This window comes from Protomyctophum bolini (assembly GCF_963924005.1).
Source record: "Protomyctophum bolini genome assembly, chromosome: 18".
Classification (NCBI taxonomy): Eukaryota; Metazoa; Chordata; class Actinopteri; order Myctophiformes; family Myctophidae; genus Protomyctophum; species Protomyctophum bolini.
Window position 1 is genome coordinate 8,548,116 of NC_137879.1, and position 27,424 is coordinate 8,575,539.

At 45.6% G+C, this 27,424-nt stretch overlaps 2 protein-coding genes across 2 annotated transcripts in view; both read right to left on the reverse strand.

The window, feature by feature from the left end:
- The window catches only part of dock1 (dedicator of cytokinesis 1), a 458,484-nt gene that overhangs the window by 354,436 nt on the left and 76,624 nt on the right, over positions 1-27,424 (reverse strand). The window contains 4 exon segments of the mRNA XM_080789704.1: positions 1,706-1,803; positions 16,628-16,811; positions 21,569-21,672; positions 25,546-25,618. Coding sequence (XP_080645830.1) covers positions 1,706-1,803; positions 16,628-16,811; positions 21,569-21,672; positions 25,546-25,618 — 459 coding nt within the window.
- On the reverse strand, positions 19,921-21,186 carry LOC308333055 (lysophosphatidic acid phosphatase type 6-like; the record flags this gene model as incomplete). Its single annotated transcript, XM_080789252.1, has 1 exon — positions 19,921-21,186. The coding sequence occupies one exon, from the start codon at positions 21,184-21,186 to the stop codon at positions 19,921-19,923; it is 1,266 nt and encodes a 421-aa protein (XP_080645378.1).

The following is a 27,424-nucleotide window of genomic DNA, read 5'->3' on the forward strand; positions in this document are numbered from 1 at the left end:
CGATAATAATCCCTCTCCTGGGAGAAACACGCTGGCCCTGTTCACTTGGCCCGTGGTGAACGGAGAAGAGCCAGAACACTGCTGATTTCGTCGACTAAAACTACAATGAAAAATGATCGTCTACTACCTTTTTTCACTGGGGAAAAACTGAATAAAAACGAAATAAAAACTAAGCTATGATGACTAAAACTATGACTAAATATACAGTATACTGTATTGACATTTCATCAACAGGAACAAATAGACTCAAATGTTAGGGAGGGACTAGTGGACAAGAGAACGAAAAGAGACGTCATTTTATGTTTGATAGATTTAGTCGACTAAAAGCTTATGATATTTACTAGTCGACTAAAACTAGACGAACACTAAAACATTTCAGTTGACTAAAATGTGACTAAAACTAAATGAAAACTATTCAAAGAGAGTATGACTAAAACTAAAATCTAAATTTGCTGTCAAAATCAACACTGCTACTGCAGCTGTAGAGCAGCTGGTCTTCTCAACAGTGGTGGAAAGCAACCAAATACATGTACTCAAGTACAGTACATTACTGTATACTCGAGTATACTTTTACTTCTACCACACTACATCTCAGAGGCAAATATTGCACTTTAGTTACTTAGTGGATTTTGTAGCACTTTTAGACCGACATGTTTGTGCCAGCATGGATGATTACATTTACTTATTGATCGCCTCTTGTCTTGATTGTTTAAACATGTCGCCATGGGGTGCTATGCTCGATAACAGTTCCAGTTGATTTACTCGACAACAATGTATTTTGGCAGGCCGTAATGCCGTCGAAATGACACTTGCTGAAAATAGCAGATCTACAAGCTCACAACGTGTCGTGCTGTGACGCGTTGTGAGCTTGTAGATCTGCTATTTTCAACATACAACCAAGTGTAAAAATGACTTATACTGGATCTCTTGTCCACTAGTCCCTTCCTAACCTTTTTGTCTAGTTTTTATTTGTTGACGAAATTTGTCAATAATTATATTTAGTCTTAGTTTTAGTCATCATAGCTGAGTTTTCAGTCAGTGAAAAAAGGTAGTCGACAAACATATGTTGTCATGGTTTTAGTTGGACAAAAGCAGCACTGCAGACAGACATACAGACAGACAGACAGACAGGCGGTGGAGCCGTTTGGCTAGCCAGGCTGCCAAGGAGGATGTGGCGCTGGGGGAGCCAGGAGGACACCATGCCCATTATCGGAGCGTTTCCTGTGGCCAGATGTTACGCTGTCCCTGGATGCCTGTGTGCACATTTTCACTAAACTCTCATTAATTAGGATCCAGTGGAATTTAGGGGGAAACGTCAACACAGCCAAAACAATGATGTCCATCCAATCCAGCTGTGGCCAAATTATCCTACATATACAAATAAGGAAAACTTCTCTGTCAGCAGTAAACTAAAAAAACTAAAGTTATCAAATACTGTAGAGTACGGTAGACCTAATTGTAGTGGATTAAAGGTCCAAAATATGCACGTGAGATGGATATATAACACATTTGTTTCGAAATCGTACACAACATCTCCAGTAGATAAAGAGTGCTGGGTTGCGCCCCGAAAAAAGCTCATCTACAAGCTCTCAAATCTACAAGCTCTCAACGCGTCGTGCTGCGACGCGTTGTGAGCTTGTAGATCTGCTATTTATTATTCAAAAGTGCCCTCATGTTGTTGGGTATGAGAGGAGGTGTTTCTCACCTTGACCACCTCTCCTCCCTCCACCTTCATCAGCTGTCGGAGGTTCTGCTGCAGAAGGCTGGTGTTGGACCGCCACTTCAGCAGGCCCAGGAGATCCACTGCACACGACATGGAACACACACACACACACACACACACACACACACACACACACACACGGCACAACGGTTATTCATAGGGGTCTAACAGTTAATATAACACATGTCATTATGGGTGGAAAGGTTATAAAAACATAACTCAGTGTCACAAATCAAGACCAATACAGTTGTACCACAAGACACAAATATCAAATGTGGATTTCTAAATATTAGATCTCTACGCAAAAAAGGAACATTAGTCAATGAAATTATATCAGACAATTGTCTTGATATATTTTTTCTGACTGAAACTTGGCTAGGTGAGCAAGAATATGTTAGCTTAAATACAGCCACCCCACCAAGTCACACCAATGCACATATACCTAGAGACAATGGGAAAACTGGAGGTGGAGTGGCTGCTATCTTCAATACAGGCCTAGCAATTAGTCTTAGAGCTAGAGCTACATACAAATCATTTGAAAGCTTGATTCTCAACCTTTCACACACAAGCTGGAAATCAATACAGCCGCTGATAGTCATTACAGTGTACCGCCCCCCCGGCGCTTACACACAATTTTTATCAGAGTTTTCAGAATTTCTATCAAGTCTAGTTCTCGAGTCTAATAAAATCATCATAATTGGTGATTTCAATATTCACGCGGACATAGGAACTGATAGCTTGAATAGAGCGTTCATCTCATTGATTGATTCAATCGGTTTCTCTCAATGTGTAGACAAACCTACACACATTCACAACCATACCCTTGACCTCATTCTGGTCTATGGTATTGCAATAGAGCACCTCACAGTTTTTCCAGAAAACCGTGATCTCTCTGATCATTATCTGATCACCTTCGATTTTACATTGATCGATTATACACCACTGGACAAAAATGTCCTTGGCAGAAGTATATCCGAGAGCGCTGTAAGCAAATTCAAGGAAATGGTTCCATCAGCCATCAACTCTGTATATTTCAACAAAATAGAGGACCTTCACACATATAGTTCTCATCAACTCGATCAACTTGTTGATAGTGTCACATGCTCATTTCAAACTACGCTAGACTCTGTTGCTCCCCTGAAAAGGAAGGTAATAAAGCAACAAAGGCTAGCCCCATGGTACAACTCGGAAACTAGAAACCTCAAGCGAACGTCTCGCAAACTCGAAAAGAAATGGCGTTCAACCAAACAGAAAGAATCATGTATAGACTGGCAGAATAGCCTCAAAATATACAAAAAGGCTCTCGACACGGCCAGAGCCACTTATTATTCATCCCTAATAGAGGGAAACAAAAGTAACCCAAAGTTTCTTTTTGATACTTTGGCAAAACTGACAAAAAGCCGTGATTCCACGGACCCACGGATTCCTACGACTCTCAATAGTAGCGATTTCATGAGGTTCTTCAATGGCAAAATAGAAACTATCAGAGATCAAATTGATCTACAACTACTCTCGGCTCCCACTGGACTGCCACCAAATATGGTGGTCTCAGAGGTGGCCGCAGACCCAAATATATATATGGATAGTCTCTCTCCAATCGAGCTCTCTGAGTTCACTTCAATGATATCTTCTTCAAAATCAACGACATGTACCCTGGATCCAGTTCCGACTAGATTACTCAAAGAGGTCCTGCCTCCGGTTGGTACATGCCTACTCAATATGATCAATATGTCTTTGGTGACAGGCTACGTGCCACAATCTTTCAAGGTAGCGGTAATCAAACCTCTACTCAAAAAGCCTACTCTTGATGCAGGCATTCTAGCTAGCTATAGACCTATATCGAACCTTCCGTTTCTCTCCAAAATTCTCGAGAAAGCGGTCGCCAAACAGTTGTGTGACTTTCTACAAAACAACAATATATTAGAAGGCTTTCAGTCGGGCTTCAGAGCTAACCATAGCACTGAGACGGCCCTGCTGAGAGTTACAAATGACCTCCTGACTGCAGCAGATAATAACCTCCTCTCCGTACTGGTGTTGCTGGACCTTAGTGCTGCATTCGACACTATTGACCACCACATTCTGCTACAGAGACTGGAACATCTGGTTGGCATCAGGGGTGCCGCACTGAAATGGTTCGAGTCCTATCTGTCTGATCGTTTTCAGTTTGTAGAGGTCAATAATGGCTCCTCTACACGTGAAAAGGTCAAATACGGAGTCCCACAAGGCTCTGTGCTTGGACCAATACTCTTCTCTTTATATATGCTCCCTCTGGGCAACATCATCAGGGAACACTCCATAGATTTTCATTGTTACGCAGACGACACTCAACTATATCTATCGATGAAACCGAACGAAACGGACCAACTAGTCAAACTTCAAGCATGTCTTAAAGACATAAAGAGTTGGATGGCAGGTAATTACCTACTCCTCAACTCTAACAAAACGGAAGTTATCGTGATCGGCCCTAAGCCCCTGAGAGACAAGTTGGTCGATGGGAACTTTTCTCTAGATGGCATTACTTTGGCCTCCAAGGCCACTGTGAGGAATCTGGGGGTTACCTTTGATCAAGACTTGTCTTTCAAATCTCATATCAAACAAATCTCAAAGAATGCTTTCTTTCACCTGCGAAATATTGCAAAGGTCAGGCACATCCTGTCCAAAAATGACGCAGAAAAACTTGTCCACGCCTTCGTCACCTCAAGGCTGGACTACTGCAATTCGCTATTATCAGGCTGCCCAGGCAAGTCTCTGAAAAGCCTACAGTTAGTTCAAAATGCTGCGGCGCGTGTGTTGACAGGTACCAGAAGAAGAGACCATATCACTCCTTCACTGGCCTCCCTACACTGGCTCCCGGTCAAATACAGAATAGAGTTCAAAGTTCTTCTTCTCACTTACAAAGCCCTCAATGGTCAGGCACCACAATATCTCAAGGATCTCATTGATCCCTACAAACCAAATAGAACAGCAGTGCGTTTGCAATATGCAAACATGCTTACTGTTCCAAAAATATCAAAAGTTACAATAGGAGGCAGGGCGTTTAGGTCCCAGGCACCGCAGCTGTGGAACCTTCTCCCGGCTTCGGTCCGTGGGGCTGACACGCTCTGCACATTCAAGACAAGGTTGAAAACCTTTCTCTACGACAAAGCCTATGGCCAGACTTGTCTCCGGGTCTAGCTGGATACCATGGTCGTACATTGTTGTGTGGGTTTGTCTCCCAGCAGTACTTGTAATATACACTATATAGGCTCCAGTAAGGCCTGCCACTAATCCAGCATCCGGGGAATCTCTCCCCGGAGTCTCTTTTCGTCCTCCCCGTCGCAGTTCTGTGGACCTCTAATATTAACCCCCAACTGACTGCCGAGTGTGACCGTGGATCAGGCCTCTTCATGGAGCCCACCAGAAGTGTGACCTGGACCCGGCCTCACAGAGCTCGACCTGGACCAGATGTGGACCAGACCCCTCCACGGAGCCCACCTGCCTATTCTCTGTCTTTTCTCTCTGTCTATCTCTCTCTCTCTCCCTCTACCCCCCCCCCCCCCCCCCCCGACACGGTCGAGGCAGATGGCCGCCCACCCTAGAGTCGGGTTCTGCCTGACGTTTCTTCCTAAAGGGGAGTTTTTCGTTACCATTGTCGCAATGTTGCTTGCTCTGGGTGGATCTTTGTTGGTTGTAAAGTGTCTTGAGACAACTTGTTGTGATTTGACACTATAATAAAATTGAATTGAATTGAATTGAACTCAGTTTCAAGCTCCTAATAGTGAAAGGAATGAGAGTGGGAGGGGGGCAGGGGGGGCCGGGGGGGCGGTGAGAAAAGTTTGTGTCATTTGCATTTTATGAGCCCAGAGTGTCGAACTACAGATGTCAAAGAAATGACAACTCATACACAAACAAAATGGTCTTCCTGGTGGAGTTGGAGGCCCCACCACCACACGATACCAAAGTGTCAAGCAAAACACCTCAGATCCCTTCAATTAGAATCAATTAAATGTGCGCGTGTAGCAGAGGGGGTGATTAGCCACGCTCCAGGGGAGCACTCACTCCATCAAGAGGGCCCACCTCGGACGGATTATCAAATTGGGGCTTTAGAAAAAGATTCACTCGGCTCAATTACCTAAAGGCACCGGTCAATTCACCACAAGATAGGGTCATTACACTTTCAAATGGGAGGCGAGCAGCTGGCGCTTCATGAAGTTATACGACAGGCTGTTAACCACTTTAGACCTTTTAGAGGACGATTCGACAAAATGACTTCTGAATGCCGACGGTTTTCTGAAAGACCCATGTTTCTATGTGTCAGTCGTTCTCAAACATTTTCATGTCAAGGACCTCCAAAAATATATGTAATTGGCTGCCGACCCCCATCTGAAAATATGTTGTTCCAGGGACCCCCCCCCCCAGAAGCAAACATTAACTCTGAAAGAATACATATTCAAAGATTTGCACCACATTTTCAAGATTTTCCCAAAAATAGCAGATCTACAAGCTCGTAGCACGGCACTCGGTGCCGCGCTATGAGCTTGTAGATCTGCTATTTTTCAATAGCTAAAGCATAGCATAATGCTTAAAAAACCAACAGGGGTTCCCATCCAGAATAGGGATAAGTGACAGCAGTGATTTGTGCCCAAATGATCAGACTGTACACCTTTCAAAGACGGAGCGTGTTGGTTTTATCATCTTTGAAACCCACTTTGTCTGTGGGTTTTATTATAATATTGAGCCTATGAAAACTATGAACAAGAGTGAATGAGTTGGTCTGACTGTACCACGGTGCTGTCTACCTTACTGAGGATTCCATCAATCAAAAGCTGTCAACTAATTGAAGTGCTAAAAATAAAAAAGTGCAGTCTTTGCCTTCGAGATGTTGTAGAGTATATATATATATATATATACCAGTAAGACGCCTTAAAGGCGAGAAGCGACCGCAGGGCTAAGACACTACTGGAATAACGTCACTTCATTATGTCAGCACTAGACGGTGAAATTTCTACTGAAGTCCTGATGTCACTCGCTCATCCCCTGGTCCAGGACCGTAGAAATTTCATTTTAAATGTCTCACATAAGCATTGTGGTCCAAAAAGAGATAAACTGTCTCAGAGATATTGTCAGGGAGGTGTCTCTGTGTCGTCACAACAGTCAGTCAGTGATATTTCATAGCGTCTGTTTATAGCGAAATGTTTAATAATTCGACGGCAGTAACGTTGGCGTTTTCTCTCGATTCTTTATATGCATATGAGTCAAACCACCACAATCACTTGTTTATTTTTGAAACAGTTCTTATTTGATGCAATATGAAAAAGTTGCGCTCCTGGTACTTTGCCTCAGTTTACAAAAAAAAAAATGTACAGAAACAAGGCCATTTCTCAATGCACTCTCGCACAAAATACAAAAATGCAACAGTATAAGTACACTGCATATACAGAGAAAGACATCAGGGATTTGGCATGCGAGTTGAGCAGAACGCAGTTACAGTATACACTACAGCAGATCTACAAGCTGAGAGACGCGCTGCGAGCATTGCAGATCTGCTATGTGTTCACGGTGTGCAACTCCGTCGTATGGTGGCGTATAAGTCGGGCATTTAGAAAGGCAACGGCAGAGTGATTTAGACGTGACAAACAGCAGCTGTGGTTCTGGAACTAGAAACCCCAGAACCCCAACAGATGGAATGCAGAAAGCAGAGGAGTGACTAATTCAGAGGGAATAAATTACGTTTGCCAATTGAAATGTAATAGGATTTCACATTAACATTTGAATGTTTGTTTATTTCTAAACCAAACCACGAGTGTCGCTGGCTGTTCTCTCCCCCCCCCCCCCCCCCCCCCCCCCCCCCCCCCCCACTGCTTTAATTGGCCTTCTAAATACATTAAAGTGAGTTCACGCATAATTACACTGCAGTATTGCTGTATTTAACGAATTTAGGCCTGACGTCGAAATTTTCAAAATGTCTTCTAAATCATGGCAGTTTTCTGAAATACCTCTGTTTCTACCAATGTTTCCACGACACAATTTTTCAAAATAGCAGACCTACAAGCTCGTAGCGCGCCACTCGGTGGCGCGCTATGAGCTTGTAGATCTGCTATTTTTCAATAGCTAAAGCATAACATAATGTTAACACCAAAAGGGGTTCCCGTCCCGACCAAAATGGGTTAAGTAGTGATATGTTTGGCTAAGACAAAAGGTCTACAGCTCTGTACAGTATATCGTGATAGGAATGATTGCTGTAGAGTGTTTGTTCTGTGATGACGGGAGTCTCTCTGTCTCTCCAGTTCTTTAATAAGACTGAAAGTACATTTTCTGGTGGGTTGCCAATTTCAGGAAAAAAACAGGAGAGAGTGCCCATTTAAACGGAAAACATCTTCAATTTTGTAGTGTTCCAGTTCCAAAGTTGTCTGCTATTTTCTTCAAGTCATCACTTCCAATTTCACCTGGTTTTTTTTTTACCCTGTATCCTATTGTGAGTTCTAGTCTCCTGATTGGATACAATTGGTATCCTGACCTGAATATGCCTTTTCTATTCACCAAAGAGCTGGAGAGTCCCAGACTATCGATCGACAGATATATTGTCAAAAAAGTACTAAATCAATTCTCAATTTTGGGATTTTTTGTTTTAGTGGTGCAACCACTCCAAGGAACAGCAATGTCCGTGTTCACCTATGTGACGTCCGCCTATGTATGTGTTAATGAGCACGAGTATGACTATTAGTACTAGTAGGGGCGCAGAAACAGAGAGAGAGATAGTGCGGTACTGTTGCCTGCTAATGAGAGAGAGAGAGAGAGAGAGAGAGAGAGAGGAGAGGGGGGGGGGGGGGGGGGGTGGAGAGAGAGAGAGAGATAGGGGAGTTGCACCACTCAGTTCATACGGGTGTGATTTTTTTATTTGAGTCAAGATTGTCCAAAATAGAACATTCACAACGCAAGCTTGTAGATCCGCAGCAGACGTTCACCCAGATCATGCCATGCCAGAAACAGGTTGAAACGGGTTATTACACACCGGGACACATCGGCTGCATAATTGCCGAATAAGTTCCGCATATCAGTCTGTCTCTCTACGTGAATCTAACTGCATCCTTAAAGTGCTCATTTTGGTGTAGAATTAATTCTGTCTTCCTTTTTCCTCAAGGTCGGGAACAGAATGCTAAGGAGTGCTCGTCCTCTCTCTCTCTCTCTCTCTCTCTCAGCTCCGCTGGCTGTCATTAGATTCCTGTTAACCCATTTTGGGAGGGAACCTCTTTTGGTGTTTCTAGCATATGCTTTAGCTGTTGAAAAATAGCAGATCAACAAGCTCGTAGCGCGGCACCGAGTGCCGCGCTACGAGCTTGTAGGTCTGCTATTTTTTAAAAGTCGTGAAAATGTGCCTGTGAAAATATACCGGTAACACAGTCTCGGTTTTTAACTCGGATCTTTTCTTCTGGAGGAACATATTTTCAGTAGGGGGGTCGGCGGCATATTACATGTAATTTTCTGGGGTTCTTGACATGAAATATTGAGAACCACTGATACTGAAACATGAGGTTTTCATTTTAAAAAGACATTTTTTTAAATGTCGACGTCAGGCCTAAACGGGTTAACTTCTCCTGCCTTGTTGTCTGCTGTTCGTGGTGCCACGCCGAGGCAAACTCCCTGGGAAGAGCCCACAGCACGCTCCACAAGAACCCGCCGCGCTGGGCGAGAGACTGCATAAATCTATCCTAATTAAGAAAAAGAGGGTTTCATCGTAGACTTGAGTGGGGTGAGCGAGGGGGGACGGGGGACGCTGTGTGACCCTGGCGGTCCACAGGGAACCGCATTCAAGTAAGAATCTGGGCTTTTCTACGCCATGCCTGCAAAAATGTCTTCGGTTCAAACTACTTCAAACCACTTGTGAGCTTCCCGTTAGGATTCTAGGTGGGTGCATGAGTGGATAGATGAATGACTAAGTATTCGGGTAGGAGCCTCCACGTTTTAATAAAGCAGGTACTCTCCAGCACAGTTAGAATCAAATTGGATCTGCCTCCGATTATTAAAGAATTCAACACTTTTCCCTGAGCTTTTGGCGTGGGATAAGGGAATCAACACCACGCACGGTCGGACACACACATGCAACACGTGCACGCACGCACGCACGCACACACACACACACACACACACACACACACACACACACACCTGCATTTAATCAAACTTGCGGCGGAGTCTGAATTCCCAGCGACCCAGTGGAGCCTAGAAAACTACTATCGCAAACGGTCCAGGTAAAATAATAGCGGACGGGGGAGGTTGCTACAAAAGTCTTCTAAATCTTGTCAGTTTTCTGTGTCAGTGGTGCTCAAACTAATTCATGTCAAGGACCCCCACAACCAGTATTCGGCCTCCGACTCCCATCTGGAAATGTTTCATACCAGGGACCCCACAGAAGCAAAGATTTGAGTAAAAAATGTTCGCTGTGAAAGAATAGCTAAAGTTTCAAATAATGGTTAAAGCCGTTAGGTGAGAAAGATGCGAGAGAGAGAGAGAGAGAGAGAGAGAGAGAGAGAGAGCTCCAGTGGTAAAGTGTGGTCGGCTGGATTGATTTCTAAAACAGTCGCATTGTGATAGATTGTTAGCTTGTAGAAAGGCTATTTTCAAAACGCCTGAATTATATGTGAATATAATATTTTTTTTATATTCAGTATTATTCACATATATTGACAAATAATGTATTAAATGTATTAGCAAAGGTTTTTGTATAATTAGTAATGTATAGATAGCGTTTGATGACGACAGGCCCAGGAAATCATTCCCCATGCATTTTTCCCATAAACATTTCAAAAAGTATTTATTTAAAGACCTGTAAGCCTCGAACAAAGACAACTCGGATCGTGACAAATCATGACAACAAACGACAAAAAAAGTGCCGGCCCGTAACCTGCCCTTTTTTTCTTCTTTCTAATTATTTAGTCGGCCCAAAACAATTGTGTTTGTTGTCATGATTTGTCACGATCCGGGAGAGATCTCCATAAAAGGGCATACCGTTCGGATCGGATCGGCGGTGCGACATAGGTGTTGGTGGGCCGAGTGACGACCCAAACCTTTGCACGCACACACACACACACACACACACACACACGCACGTAGTAATAGCTGATCTACAAGCTCACAACATGTCGAAGCTGATTGGCTAGTTAAAATGTGTTAAAATAGTAAAGAATGGCAAATAAGTTTAGGGATAAGGGGTAAGGGGTGGCACAAGAGTGTACAAATGGAACCAAATGGACCTTTCCTGATTGATCTGGTTCTGTGTGTAGTGCACAGCACTAATCATGATGTTGCTGCATGGAGACCACCCTCTGGAACCCTTCAAAAGAACCCCGGGGGGGTCCCCGGCCAGACCCCACAATGAGAAGCAGTGTTTCATAGTTAGGGGAGTTTTGAATTGTCTGAATTTAATAGAGCACTGGCCTGTAATGCTCACTATAGCCTCACCCCCGTTTTATATTCATATTAACCCATTTAGGACAGTTTTCTGAAAAACGGAATCAGTTTCTGTATCAGTGGTGCTCAATATTTCATGTCAATGCCCCTAGAAAATTATATACCGACCCCCATCTGAAAATATGTTGTTCCAGGGACCCCCTCGGAAGCAAAGATTTGAGTTAAAAAACGTTCGCTGTGAAAGAATAAATATTCAATGATTTGCGCCACATTTTCACGATTTTTCAAAAAATAGCAGACCTACAAGCTCGTAGTGCGGCACTCAGTGCCGCGCTATTGAGCTTGTAGATTTCAATAGCTAAAGCATAACATAATGCTTTAAAAACACCAAAAGGGGTTCCCGCCCCCAAAATGGGATAAAAGTAAAACTGCAACTAAGAAACGAAACGCTTTAAAATTGTATTACATTATATTAGTAATAGTATGGGTGCAGAAACAGAGTAAATGTACTTTGCACATCAGCCTCTGCATCAGACTGGCCGCGCTGGAGAACCGTGGGTCCGACCAACTCAACACCGGGCACTGCCCTCCCTGCAGGGGTGTGGATCGCGTGTGTCGAATATGAAGTTGGTGGGTCAAACGGTTCTCCAGTTACAGTACGTGCATTACACACACGCACGCACACACGCAGACAGAGACTTTATAGTAGGATATGCCCCCATAAGGACCCCCATAAGAGAAGATTTTTACGGCTCTAGCAGTGATTATCAACCTCGTTTAATTTCAAGGACTCCCAGTTTGACATGCATTAGGCTATACGGTCCCCCATTTAATGGCATTTCTATCTCCCCAATCCCCCAATTTATATTTGGAACATCAATATTAATTTAACTCTGAGAGTGTACTAATGGAACCAAATGAACAATTTGTAAAGTCACAGAGTCACAGAGTTACAGGTCATTTGGTTCCAAACTATCACCTGGAAGTCCCTCAAGGACCTCTGGGGGTCCCCGGACCACACTTTGGGAACCACTGATCTACAATACTATATACTGTACATTTTTGTCATAGCAGACCTACATGCTCACAGTCACAACGCAACGTTACGCAATTTGAATATCCAAAGTTTAAGGTTTTGTAATCATAACCTACGTAAATATGCAAAAAATATATATATACTCTAGTCGTGGACAAAGAAAAGTACCCAGAGATGCTGTGGGGTAAAAGTATAAATTAATTTATACCGTAAATACCTACATTGTAAATTGTAAAAGTACCTCAAAATTGTACTTATGTTTGTATACAGTACTTGCAGTATTTCAGTGTACTTAGTTCAAATGTAATCAGTTACTATCCACCACTGGTCTGTACAACAGTGTCACCGTGGGAGAGAGAGAGAGAGAGCGCCCCCGCATTCAGCCCTATAAGCATCACACACATTCCACAGTGAGAGTCGTGGAGGCTGTGGGGTCATGGCTGTGGCTTGGAACACAGAGCCGTCGCGGTGGGCTTGTTGAGGGAGGGGAGTTTCTGGAACACAGTTTCTGCGGTGATGTCTAAATACTGGACCCGCCGCCGCTGAGTCCCATGGTTTATGTCTGTGTATAAACGTTAGTGGTTGGGGGGGGGGGGGGAGACGATGACAACGCTGGGGTCAAAGTCCTCGATATGTGAGCCATTGGCCTGGAGATCGAGAGGGGGATTTCCTGGGATTTAATAAACATGGTCTCTCAGTCTCAATCTCTCTCTCTCTCCTCGGCACCCTGGGAAATAAAAGCGCTATGTGCCAAACTGACAGCAGTAAACATAACAGAGCTGCCCCCCCCCCCACCCCAGAGATGATTCTACACACTGAGATGACGACTCTACTACACCCTGAGATGGAGTATAGCACACCGGAGCTCAAACCGTGGGGGTGAAAAGTAAACTACATTTACTCAAGTAACCACTAAAAAGCCTCCCATTACTTTATTACCGACTAAGATCATTATAATACATGCATTCTAAAACGGTTTAGTCCCAATACTTGATTCCGATTGGCTGGTTGCCATGGTAAATATCACGATAATCCACACCTTCAATCTACTTTGATATCATTCCCAGCTGCGTTACATTGATGCCGCATAGCTCTGTAGCTGAACTGGGGAAGGGGAGCACTTGATTTCCTTATACAAACACTGGCCGTGCGGGCGTCTAAGCACCGCCCTCGCTCATATGACTGTGAATGTGTGTCTCCGGGCGGCCTAGTAAAAACATCAAGCGCCTCCTATCCCCCCCCCCCCCCCCCCCCGTCTGAGTAAAAACAAGGAAGTGTGGCTCACTCTGGTAGGCACAAAGCGGCGCAAAGTGTAGCTACTTTTGTGAATTAGGAATAGTTTTGAGGTTAATATTGCTATATGTTTGTAAACCATTTTAGAAAGGCAATAAGCCACTCCAGATCCCAGTTTACCGGAGGGCCGGGTGTTTTAGAATGGCTGAAAGGGTCGTGTCTCACTACACCTCCCAGCCATTATAAAATACCCGGTAACCTGAGACCTCTTGTGGCTTTTTGCATTAACCAATTGATCCACATTCCTCGGCTATTCATGAAAATAGTTAAATGGGACGTTCTGCACTGAGTACTTCTACATGTGCTACTTAAAAGTATATTTTGAACCCAAAACCTTTGTACTTGTACTCATGTAACATTTTGAAAACAGGCCTTCCACTCATACACAAGAGAATGTCTTCATTGTGGTTATTGCTACTTTGACTTAACCCATTTTGGGTGGGAACCCCTTTTGGTGTTTTAAACATTACGTTATAATTTAGCTATTGGAAAATAGCAGATCTACAAGCTCGTAGCGCGCCACCGAGTGGCGCGCTACGAGCTTATAGGTCTGCTATTTTTGAAATATCATGAAAATATTTATTTCAGAAAACTGGAGGATTTAGAAGATTTATTTTTTTAATTTCGAGGTCAGGCCAGTACGTCTCCCACCACTGCCTGCATGGCTGAAACTAGTGCAGGGACAGCCCAAGACCATGAAGAGCAGATGTAGAGAGATGTACGTACTACGTAGTAAGTACTGTAGCACGAAGCCAAAAAGTTTAATCCCCGAAGGTTAGAGCGGTATAAGCACACAGCATAGTAAGTCATATTTGAGTCCTGGAAATAACTGTGAAAAGGTCAATTTAATTTTGTCTGTCGACATGGGTTTGGGTGGGCGGCAGGGATCCGGTAGAGTGGCTCCTCCAGAGTCAGTGTCCTTGAGCAAGAGACACTGCGACACCAACTCTGCATTAGTGTCAATTTGGGGGTCCTTGACATGAAAAAGTTTGCATCGCCGTTTTGAAACTGCGATTACCCGACATAACCTACAGTGAAAAGTCTCGCTAGAACTAGAGCAGTGGTTCTCAAAGTGGAGTCCAGACTCCAGGGACCCTTACAGGTCTGTAACTCTGAGAGTCCAGACTCCAGGGACCCTTACAGGTCTGTAACTCTGACAGTCCAGACTCCAGGGACCCTTACAGGTCTGTAACTCTGAGAGTCCAGACTCCAGGGACCCTTACAGGTCTGTAACTCTGAGAGTCCAGACTCCAGGGACCCTTACAGGTCTGTAACTCTGACAGTCCAGACTCCAGGGACCCTTACAGGTCTGTAACTCTGAGAGTCCAGACTCCAGGGACCCTTACAGGTCTGTAACTCTGAGAGTCCAGACTCCAGGGACCCTTACAGGTCTGTAACTCTGAGAGTCCAGACCCCAGGGACCCTTACAGGTCTGTAACGTGTGATGGGGATCCTTAAGATGAATACAACATTTTTTTTGAGAACCAATGAACACTAGTGCATGCTCGGGAAGCTACGATGAGCTAACTCGAGTACGGTTAAAGAGCATCAGAGAGTGATCACTGACTGTCACAACATTAATTAAGAGAAAGATCGCAGCAATGAGATTGCAAATGAAAAACATCCGGTACTGACATCATTGGACTAGGAACTGCTCCCAACGCTGAAATCACATCAGCAAAATTGGCCGACTTAATATATATTGTATGGTTAAAAGTATTGTATGGTTAAAAGTTTGGTGTGGGTGTGTGTGTGTGTGTGTGTGCGTGTGTGTGTGTGTGTGTGTGTGCGTGCGTGCGTAAAGTTAAAGCTCTATATTATGACAGTATAGTGTTTGTTCTGTAACAGGGTTTTTCCTCCATCTCTCCAGCGCTTTAATAAAACATTTCAGACAGGTTGCCAATTTCATCCAATTGGGGCAGAGTACCCATTTAATTATAAGCTTCAATTTTTATAGTGTTCCAGTTCCAACTTTGTCTCCTTATTTACTTGTCATCACTTCCAATTTCACTTTGTTTACCCTGTATCAGTTCTCTATCGTGGTTGGGGTTAAATTGCTGTCCTGACCTGAGAGTGCATTTTCTGTTCACTAAAAAGCAGCAGGAGAGATATAGGGAGACCAAACCTCTCCCAAAGGAATGAACAAACACACTATAATAACGATTACTGTCGGAATACAGAGCAAATAAACAGGTTGTGAGCCCAAGACGTCCACAGACATCCTGGGAAATCCCGCTAAGTAGTGCCCAAGACGTCTGTGTGGACGTCTTAGCAAAGAAGTAAAAAGTTGGCACCCTGGGTTACTATTTTGAAAGTGTTGTGTGGGCACACACAATGTGTTTAACAAAAACCCGTTGTCTATGTCGGGTGGAAGCATCATACCATATGTCCGAAACTATTACTTTTCAGGATTCAAGTAAGACGGCCTGAAGAAGTCTGCATAGGCCGAAACGTTGCTATGTTTCCCTATTAAAACGTTTTTCACTGCATTTGAAGACAGTGTGCTGCGGGTTGTTTGTTCTTTCTCATTACGTCGGTCCACTTAACCCTCTCCTACACACCCGTCGCCTGTAACTGTGAAAAAGCCTTGCTTTTTATTCCAGGAATAAAGTAGAAAAGTAGCAAAAGTAGCAAATCTGAGCTCAACTCATTTTCCCCCCATAGACGTTTCAGAAAGACTTTATATAAAAGCCTCTGAAACAAAGCCAATTCGGATGGTGATAACTCCATAAAACACCATAGTCTTGGCCTGTGCCATGGCTCAGCGGTCCAGGGACCTTTGGCTGGTAATCCAGTCTGGCAGTGTGCCGCGGGTTCGACTCCCGATTCTGACGGCCCATATACTGCATGTCTTCCTCCCCCCCCCCCCCCCCCATCTCTCTTCCCCCCCCTTTTCCATAGAATATATAAAATAAAGGCGAAAGCCACAAAAAAACATTAACCCATTTTGGGTGGGAACCCCTTTTGGTGTTAGCATTATGTCATGCTTTAGCTATTGAAAAATAGCAGATCTACAAGCTCATAGCGCGCAACTCGGTGGCACGCTACGAGCTTGTAGGTCTGCTATTTATTTTTTTTAATCGAAGAACCACTGACATAGAAACATAGCTTTTTCAGAAAACTGTCAGGATGTAGAAGACAATTCTTAGAATCTGATCTCAGGTCAGAAGAATGGGTACTAGTCTTACCGTTCTGGGTGAGCTTGGTGGAGCAGACCAGGGTGGAGATCTGGAAGGAGTCCTTGCTGATGGTGCAGGTTCCCAGGCTGTGGTTGTTCTTCCCCGTGGACGAGTAGCCCTTCTCCTCCAGCTCCAGCTTGGTGGCCGGCAGGTTGAGGTACAGAGACGAGTCCTCCAGCTTCTTGGCCTCCGCCTGTGTGTGGACGGACGGGTCGTCACCATCAGCACATTTTAGTTGGCGATTGGTGATTTGAAATGAACGGGCGGGAACCCCTTTTGGTGTTAGCATTGTGTTGTGCTTTAGCTATTGAAAAATAGCAGATCTACAAGCTCATAGCGCGGCACCGAGTGGCGCGCTACGAGCTTGTAGGTCTGCTATTTTTTGAAGAATCGTGAAAAGTGACATGAAAGTGTTTGAGAACGACTGACATAGAAAAACTGCTTTTTCAAGAGAAAACTGTCAGGATTTAGAAGACATTTGATTTTTGACAAAATCACTTGACAGAATCAATTTGTCAAATTGTGACAAATGACAGATAAAGATGGCCTGATGAAGGCCGCATAGGCCGAAACGTTGCTATTTCCCCTGTAAATAAATGGTGGTCACTGCATTTGAAGACAGTGTGCGGTTGTTTTCCTTGTTCGACAAATTACATTTGAAATTTGTGTTTAGTTTTTTATATTTAACATATAGATGAAAATGTACACAGGGCAGATAGAAAAAAACACAAAATATATTATAATATAAAAGACACTCCGCTACGTGTCGTGTGAAAAAACCAAAAACTAAATCACACCCATGTGAAGTGAGGGGCGCTCTTGTCGTGGTACATCCTCCAATAAAAAAATGTATATACTTCATGAATTAATTTGTCAACTTATGTTATTATCTTTTAACCATGATCATGTAAGATGACAACTGAATTCATGTGATAGGTTAGCAGATTTGCTTGTCTACATGTGACGTAAATGTACGTCATATTTCAGGCACGCAGGACGTGAATTCTCCTTTGATTGTTAATGGCAGATGTGAGACGTGACAGGGTGAAAAGCTATATATATATATATATATATATATATATATAGGCCCTAAGAAATAGGTAAAATACCCAGTTAAAAATAAATAAGTAGCTAATTTCTCAGTCTTTATGAACAGGAAAAGGCGATGAAGAATTAACTGGCATACATAACAGAAACAGACACCCTCTCCCTGGCTGAACCCCCCCCCCCCCCCCCCCTAAAAACAATGAAAACTAGACTGAATACTAAATATTCTGGATGATTCTCTCTTGTGTTAACTATTTAAGCCATTCTGGACGGGATACGCCTTTTGGTGTTTGAAGCATTATGTTATACTTTATCTATTGAAAAATAGCAGATCTACAAGCTCACAGCGCGGCTACGTGGATCTGCTGTTTTTGAAAAATCGTGAAAATGTGGTGCAAATCTTTGAATATTCTTTCACAGCGAACAGTTTTTAACTAAAATCTTTGCTTCTGGGGGGGGGGTTCCTGGAAGAACATATTTTCAGATGGGGGGTCAGCGGCCAATTACATTATAATTTTGCCTTGACATGAAATAATTTGAGAACGACAGAAAACTGTCAAGATTTAGAAGACATTAATTTGTAGAATCGTCCTCCAGGTCTGAATGGGTTAATTAACACGGAACGAGAGGGCCAACACAAAGGTGTCATTATACAGGCAGTTTTTAATTGGAAGCTAATTTGATTTGGGTGTGTGTGTGTGTGTGTGTGTGTGTGTGTGTGTGTGTGTGTGTGTGTGTGTGTGTGTGTGTGTAATGACGCTGCACTCCATATCAGCGTTGTCTTGTATCTCCATATTTCAACTGTTAATGTTTTTCTTTTCTTTTTCCAGCTTGTGACTAAATAACTAACGTACATTGGATCACACAGGCTATTTTCTTTCCCATTTCCTGAAAAGTAACAGTCCAGTCCAGGTGTGTGTGTGTGTCATGTACACAGTTTGGTTGTAAGAGGCTTCCAACAACTTGGGATGCCAAAAAAAGCAGCCAAACGGCTTGCGAAATTCTGTGCAATATCTTCCACTATCGGTAGCCGCCAAATATGGCGAAGACGCTGTTACCTGTACCCCTGAAGGGTGTGTGGGTATTTGTTCGGGATTTGCTGACTGCATTCTGTACGGCACCTTGTAAATATTTGTGTCCTTGTATTTGTATCTCTTATGTGGACATAAATAAATGATTAAAATGTGTGTGTGTGTGTGTGTGTGTGTAGTGTACGTGTGTGCGTCAATTTAACAAAGGTGCAGACGATCAGAAATCAGCATCGTTTGCGCTACTCTATGCCGAATTGAAGTGGACTCGGTCCCTGCAGACTTTTATCTTTTCTCCCTGGAAATAGAAGCGTCTGGGTTTCCGAGGCAATAATAGAGCACCATAATGTAGATTGGCTATTTGCAGCATGTAAACAAGTGTAAAATGACTAAAATGGCTTTTACTTACACTGGATCTCTTTTTTCACTATAATCACTATGTTTAGTCTTAGTTTTAGTCATCATAGTCAGTGAAAAAAGGTAGTCGATGAACACTTTTCGTCATAGTTTCAGTGGACGTAATCAACACTGGACAAATGCACATAATGTACAGCTATTTTTCAACTATTTATTTTTAATATTTTTTATCCCACGATTTTGTAACCCATTTTTCACCCCTGTGTCAATCATCTAATGTGATCCTGGGCTCTACACACCCTCCACCAACCTAGTCCCCATATATGGGGGACAAGGGGAGAACAACGGACTTGAACTCATGCTTCCTTCATGCCTGAGTGTCCAAGTTGCTCCTTTACACCTGACAGGGGGGAGTTTCCCTGGTTGGACGTAGCGCGTGGAAGGAACACGTTATTCCAACCAGTTCCTTTCCCCTCCATCAGGCGCCCCGGCTGGCCAGGGGGAGGCAGTTTAGTGACCAGGATTACGGCATGTTTTTTGTGAGGGTACCTACCCTAGGGGACACGGGGAGAACATGCTAACTCCACACAGAAAGGCCCTTTCGCCAACCCCGCCTTCGGGTATGGGCACTGATGACGTGGAGGAGGAAACACGTGCCGCCAGCACCCACAGCGTCCCGAGCGGGAATCGAACCCAGGACCTTCTAGCTGTGAGGCGACAGCACTATACCAACTGTGCCACCGTGCCCCTTTGTTTCAACTATTTACTCAATGAGACATATTAACAAGAGCCTGTGACTAATAATAACCTAGATCCAGTGAGACATCCTTTTTTCCATTTTTTCCCCTTCCCAGAACTGTCTTTGGAAGTTTATCCTTTAGGGATTGAGCACATGTCTCTGTACTGCTCAGCGCTCAGGGAGTAGGCCGCCAGCGCCTTCTTGAACTCCCCTAGTGGACAGTAGACGCCGCTGCAGCCCGGCAGCAGCTGGTCGCGGCCCAGGTAGGAGACCTTGACGAAGGCGTGGCCCGTCTGGCGGTGCCGGTGCAGCTCCAGCGCCAGGTCGGCGGCGTACGGCGGCCAGCGCCCGTCGAAGACCCCCAGGGCCATCAGGCAGGGCATCAGGGTGGTGTCGTGGGCCGAGTACAGGATGAGCTTCAGGTCGGACCTGGACGCCAGCGTGTCCTCCATGTTGTCCAGCATGGTTCTGAGGAGCGGGCCCACGCACAGCTTCACCGTGCAGTCCTCTGGGCGTCCCTCGGGCCCGTAGACGAGGAGCATGGCGTCCACGGCCCGCCGCTCCACCAGGTCCCTGGTCGCCTCGTCCTCCAGCGCGGCCGGCAGCGGCAGGCCGTGCGTGGCTCTGGCCACCATGTCGTCCCTGATGGCGACGAAGCCGACGCTGCCGCCGCGGTGACGAACGGCCACGTCCATCGCGTCCAGCAGGCCGCGCAGGTCGGCCGCCATGCCCGGGACGGCGTCCGGGCCACGGGCGATCTCCGCCCAGCGCCCCTTGTCGACGTGCCGCAGCAGCTCGCACGCCTGGTGGTTCGGCACCAGGATCTCGGACTCGGCGTCCGTCGTGGCGATGGGAACGACCTCCTGGTCGCGGCGGTCGAACAGGCCCGCCACCAGACAGCGGGCCGACTCGATGGTCCTCGCCATGTTGGTGGAGCGGACGTAGACCTGCTCGGGGCTGAAGGCGGCGCCCAGGAAGGCGGGGTTGTCCTCCTCCACGTAGCGCCTCCTCATCCTCCGCCCCACGTCGTACACCTGCTGCATGCCCAGAGCCGTCAGCTGGCCGGGGAAGGCTCCCCCCGCCAGGAGGGGCCCCCCGCGGAGGCGCTCCTCCCAGGGGGACGGGGGCTGGGGGCCTCCCTGCAGGTCCCTCACCACGTAGGGCACCAGGGTGTGGGCCGGAGGCTGCAGGAGAGGCCCCGGCTTCCACTGGGCCTCCGGGACCACGTCGGGGAGGGTCCACAGCGGGGTTCTGGCCCCGTGGCGGAACAGAACCTGGACCAGGCGGAGCTCGTAGCGGGATCTCCCGTAGGAGATCTCCCGTTGGGACCACAGTCCAGAGCCCAACACCGCTGAGAACAGACCCAGCAGGCCCACCTTGGCCCAGAGGTTCTTCATTACAGATGTTCTACGCTAGACCGGTTGATGAGTGGTTAGTTACTACAGCCTTAAGGTCAAAATTCTGTGTATGCATCAATCAACATCCAACATCAATGCCTCTCTGAGCGTTCCTTTCTCACGCACTAGCGCAGTATGTACGTCAGTACGGTGTTATATAGATTCTTCGGTCTGACATCACTCTGACATCACATACAACTCAAAGCGCCGCCATCAAGGGGTAAAATCTGTTCGCAATACTTATGATGCCCAGGACGTTCACACACGTCCTATCAAATGAAACCGTGGGGTGCCTGGGACGTGTGGGGATGTCCAAAGGGCCTTTGTGTGTGTGTGTGTGTGTGTGTGTGTGTGTGTGTGTGTGTGTGTGTGTGTGTGTTACCTTGTAGACGATGAGGTCGTGTTCTCCGTCTCTCAGCGTGGTGCCGTCATACCTCATCAGCTTAACGAACGACAGAGCAAAGATCTTCTCTGATTTGTCTTTGGCTGCAGGAGGACAGACAGACAGACAGACAGACAGACAGACAGACAGACAGACAGACAGACAGACAGACAGACAGACAGACAGACAGACAGACAGACAGACAGACAGACGTTAGGGCTGCAACATCTTCTCAATTGAATTGATTATTAAAAAATATAGATTTATACAGTATATATATATATAGTGGGGGTGGCGTTGGCAATTGAAAAATAGCATCAATACAATCTCACAATCTGCCATTTGATATCATTTTTGAAGAATCTTGCAAATGAGAAAGAAATCAAAGCAAAGTGGTAACTCTGATGGGAGTAACCCGTTTGGGAGTAACTTGGGGAGTTGTGAGCTTGTAGATCAGCTATTTTGGGTGAAGCCATTCGTTGTACAGGAATAAAAGGAGGCGGTTAAGTCGGGGCCCCTGGAGGAGCCCGTCCAATGAAGTATAGAATACTGTAGGGGTCAGAATTCAGTCACGACCGTTTTTAATAAAGTGTATACACTTCCCATTACCATCTTAATACATTTGCAACGTTTGTGGTTTCCGGTCACAAAACATAGTCAGATGTTTGAGAACCACAGGCACGCCACACGACGCGCTCTGCAGAAGAAGCTACAGGCCAGCCAGAGAGAGAGTTATGGCTGTTTGCTGTAACCACGTGTCGGGCAGGGTGCAACAACATACATCACCATCACGGATCAACAAGGCTCAAATGTACACACGCGGGGACGTGATTCATATGCGCTCTATCTGCATGAATCCCCCCCCCCCCTCATTGGTTGGCTGCCCGCGGCTCTGCCGGTGAATAATTGCCGTGCTGTGGCTGGAGAGGAGAGGAGAGCCAGCAGAGAGAGAGAGAGAGAGAGAGAGAGAGAGAGAGAGGACAACAGTACATGTGCAACTAAAGGCTGTGGCTAATGCGAGTGGTGTTGCACTCCTCCCCGGGGGCCCACACCTTCCCGTTTAACCCGGAAGGACAACCAGGTCCGTATAGTGCGGGTGGACGGGCGGCATAAATGAGGATAAGACAGAAGTTCTCATAATCGGTTCTACTGAGCAGAAGGAATCAAACTGACAGATACACTGAACTTGTCCAAAATGCAGCAGCCAGAGTTTTAACTAGAACTAAGATGAGAGAACATAATTACTCCAGTTTTGGCTTCACTGCACTGGCTTCCGGTTGTTTTTAGGATTGATTTTAAAATTATTTTACTTGTGTATAAAGCTCTCAATGGTCTCGCACCTTCCTACCTACGTACATGACTGCCTGCCTAAATATGTCCCAAACCGCCCCCTAAAGTCTTCCACTGCTGGCCTGCTCGCCAGCAGTGGAATACGGGGAAGCAGCTTTTTGCTTCTACGGGCCGACGGCATGGAACAAACTCCCACTGTACCTTCGACAGGCAGCCTCTGTAGACATTTTTAAAGCACAGCTCAAGACCCACTTCTACACCCTTGCTTTTAATTTATCTTTTATTTTTTTGTTATTCAAGTCCTCACTGTATTGCATTACTGCTTGTTTTTTAATGTTTATACCTCGCTTTTCTTTTTTTTCTCCATTGCTCTGTAAAGCACTTTGAGCTGCATTTCATGTCATGAAAGGTGCTGTACAAATAAAGTTTTATTATTATTATTATTATCTGCAGTAACAGCATGCTAACACTAGGGGCAGCAAAGGCGTTAAGAGGAGCAGTGGCGATGAGACAACGCAAGCGAATTTACGCGAGCGCGGCCCCGTGAATTTGTTGTGCGCGTGCTCGTCTCGTGCTCGCGCCAGCGACTCACCAGACCTGCATACTGTTTAGCTTATTTTTTTTTACACTTGCGTTGTGGCGCCCCTCATGAGCAGAGTGCAGACCTGCCGTTGATCCAGGCAACAACGCCTGCGTTCCTCGCTTCCCATTTGAAAGAGCCAGTTAAACTAAATGAAAACTATTCAAGAGTCTATGACTAAAACTAAAATAGAAACTTTGCTGCAAACAAAACAACAACAGTCACACTGTTCCCATGTGGACCGCGCTGAGATCCACACAACTCGATAATGTCCAACTTTGAGCTGAGCTGTCAGTTTGTTTCCATGTTTGTTCCACTAAACTAAATGACAATACCCTCCCTAGGTGGTGGCATATCTATCTCTCTCTCTCTCCCTCCCTCCCTCCTTCCCCTCCCTTCCCCTGCAGGAAGAAGAACATCAAATCTCTCTCGTGGGCCTTGAGCTAAAACGTTTGGGAACCACTGATGTAAACAGAATCTGTGTTCTGTTTTTATTTCATGAGAATCCATTAAAAATGAAGCATTCGTTAACTAAATGCTGGGCCCACTGGCTCAGGAGGAAGAGTGGCGATGTCGCTTTGGTGGAAACGGAGGGTTCCCGCCGGTTCGATCCCCGGGCGGTTCCCTTCCCCCCTTCTTGGTCAGAGTGGCCTTGAGCAAGATGCTGAACCGCGTGCGTGCATGCGGCACATCGTAAAACGCTTTAGGATAAAAGCTGCTATATAAGGCACCATTTACCACATAATGGACGGAACTCGCACCCCTTCCACTGCTGCTGGTAGTCAGTGACAGTTGTTTTGCCCCTGCAGCCCAAGTCACCTGAGGTGAGCCAGTTTCTAAAGGTTGACTATTAAGAAGAGGCAAGATAACAGCAATTCCTCTGGGTTTGAAGACCAGGGCCGGCCCGACGGCATTAGGAGCAGTACAGCGGAGGTAGACGGACCATGACGGGAGGGCTCTCCTGCTGGATTAGAAGGCCTGTGAGACCTGTCCATTATCCACCAAGAGGAGCTGGGATTAGAAGGCCTGTGAGACCTGTCCATTAACCACCAAGAGGAGCTGGTCCTGTGAGACCTGTCCATTATCCACCAAGAGGAGCTGGTCCCCTGAGATTAGAAGGCCTGTGAGACCTGTCCATTAACCACCAAGAGGAGCTGGTCCCCTGAGATTAGAAGGCCTGTGAGACCTGTCCATTAACCACCAAGAGGAGCTGGTCCCCTGAGATTAGAAGGCCTGTGAGACCTGTCCATTATCCACCAAGAGGAGCTGGTCCTGTGAGACCTGTCCATTATCCACCAAGAGGAGCTGGTCCTGTGAGACCTGTCCATTATCCACCAAGAGGAGCTGGTCCGCTGGGATTAGACCTAGAGAACTACACTACAGGGAGGTGGTACGGTCGTTCCCTCAGCCTCGGTATAACCACAACGTGGCCGACATAACCTGGATTGGTCCGCGTCACGCGTCAGTGTTTATTTTGACAGTAACATCTTGATTTTAGTCGTAGTCTCTTGATTAGTTGTCATTTAGTTATAGTCACATTTTAGTCACCCTGAATGTTTTAGTGTTAATCTAGTTTTAGTCAACTAAATGTCTATGTAAGATTTTAGTCAACTAAATCTACAGTTGATTTAGTCAACTAAATTGTATATTGACGGGCCTTGATGCCGTCGTAATGACTGATTTTACACTTGCTGATAAAGGCCAATCTACAAACTATGAGCTTGTATTAGCTATTCTCAGCTTGCAACCAAGTGCAAAATGACTTATACTGGATCTCTTGTCCAATTCCTAACATTTTGATCTAGTTATTATTTGTCATGTCATGCCAATACTTCAGTACGTTTGCGCAAGTAAAATTGTTGAAAGTGTGGTATTACTACTTTTGCTGTACTGATGCTCGCTAAACGCGCAGGGCCAGGGCCTAATATCGCTGGTTAACGCGTCACAGGGGGTGAGCGTCTCAAGTATTTATCACAGCGCGACACATGTCTTTGGTTGGCTTCCATTCATTTGTCTGGCAGCCGACCGCTTGGCTTGCTGTGGTCGGCGGCGGCGCACGGTTGTTCTGTTGGCGTGTTGTTGTTGTCGTTGTTGTTGTTGTACTCACAGTCCTGCGACGAGCGGTGGCGGAAGGTGAAGCGCAGGTGGCTGCGATTCACGTCCTCGATGGGAATGGCCACCTGGGAGAGAGAGAGAGAGAGAGAGAGAGAGGGGAGGAGGGGGATTAACAACCTTTGTACGTTGGGTTATATGACATGTGACATGTCTAGTATAGTGTTGTCGAAAATATTTATATATCGATAAATATCGATTCTGAAATATCAAAACGGTTCAATATTACTTTTCAATAGTATCGATACTATCGATACTGGGCCGCTCCGTCCTCCCGTTGGTAATATAATAATTATACTAATAGGCCTAATAATAATACAAATGTTAAAAAATACGAAAGTGCATAAGACTGCACAGCTTTTATTTGTAATAAATGTTAAACCCTCAGAAATCGCAGTGGTTGCGTGGTATCGAAAATGGTATCGAAATATCAATACTTTTCCAAATGTGACAGGTGCCAGCAAAAAGGGCCTCAACTCGATTTTTACAGATTTTTACAGATACGATATTATCGTATCGAAGTTGAAAATCCAGTATCGTGACAACACTAGTCTAGTATGACAATCCCTATATTTGGTCCGGGTTGACCTAGTGCTGATATCAGATTGATGTGACAGAACCCATATATGGATGGATCTTACTGGCTCAGTCATCAAAGCATAGTCGGAACAATATATAATAGAATCTGCTCAAGGGAGAAGGCAGAAGGTGAAGCGTCCTGGTTTAAGTTCTAGTTGGCCACCACTGCAGCGGGTTCTAAATGGAATTCTCAAATAAACGTCTTTAGGTCACAGAACCACCGGCCCCGTGGCAACTTCTCCGGAGGATTTCGCTGTCAACACTGCTATACAGACTGTTTAGCACAAGGGATTTCAGGAGGCCTAAATACAGCACGTCATTATTTTTCCCGGTAGCGTAGATTTGATTAATCTAGTTGCGTAGACAGACGTGTGGCGCTGGTGGGACAACATGGTGCGCTGGACGGGGCATCTGGAAGGACCAAAGATGGAGCACGTTGTTGCTGTGGCGGTGGGACATCGGGTGTACTCGTTTGGGCAGTCCGGTTACGCCAATCAGCTTCATGTGCGCGTCTTCAACACGGTGTCATTGCGCTGGAACAAGTTGCCCCCGGTGAGAATTGCTGGAGGAGGAGCACAGAAGAGCCGTGAGGTCTGCACGTCGTCGGAGCTCTACAGCTACACCGCGGTGCTGATAGAGCCCATCATTTACATATGGGGAAGGTACAATGGCCACGATGTGTTTTATGCGTTCGATGTCGACGCCCACACATGGTTTCCGGCCCGAGGTTTCTGGGACGGTACCGGTGGCGAGCAGGACACACAGAGCCGTTGCCTCGGGGAAGGTCATGTACGTCATGGATGGAAACTCAATTGAATATTACAAGTTGGACACCACCAAAATGGTCTGGTCTTTAGTTGAAACCAGCGGCACTCCACCACGTTTTTCACCTTATTCAGTTTTAGCAACCATCATTGGGACAAAGATGTTTGTAGTTCGGAGACTAGTGACGGACACCGTCAGAGTGCTTGACATGGAGACAAATTGCTGGCTCAGTTCTTCTGGCGTACATCATAATATATCATATTCAGCCTTTCATCAAATGTCAGCCAAGGCCTACAATGGAGAGATATGCATATGTAGTGGAAGAAACATTTTAGAAGACCAATGTCTGTGGAAAGTAAATCCAGAGACCTTATCCTGGATGAAGATGGAGCTCAAGGGGAAAGGCCGAGGGCCAAATCATATAATGACGTGCTGGTGCATGGTGGGAGATCGCATCTTCTCCTTAGGAACCAATGATCTGTACATCTTGGACATCAGTCCGAGTCTGAAGACATTATGCAAGCTTGCTG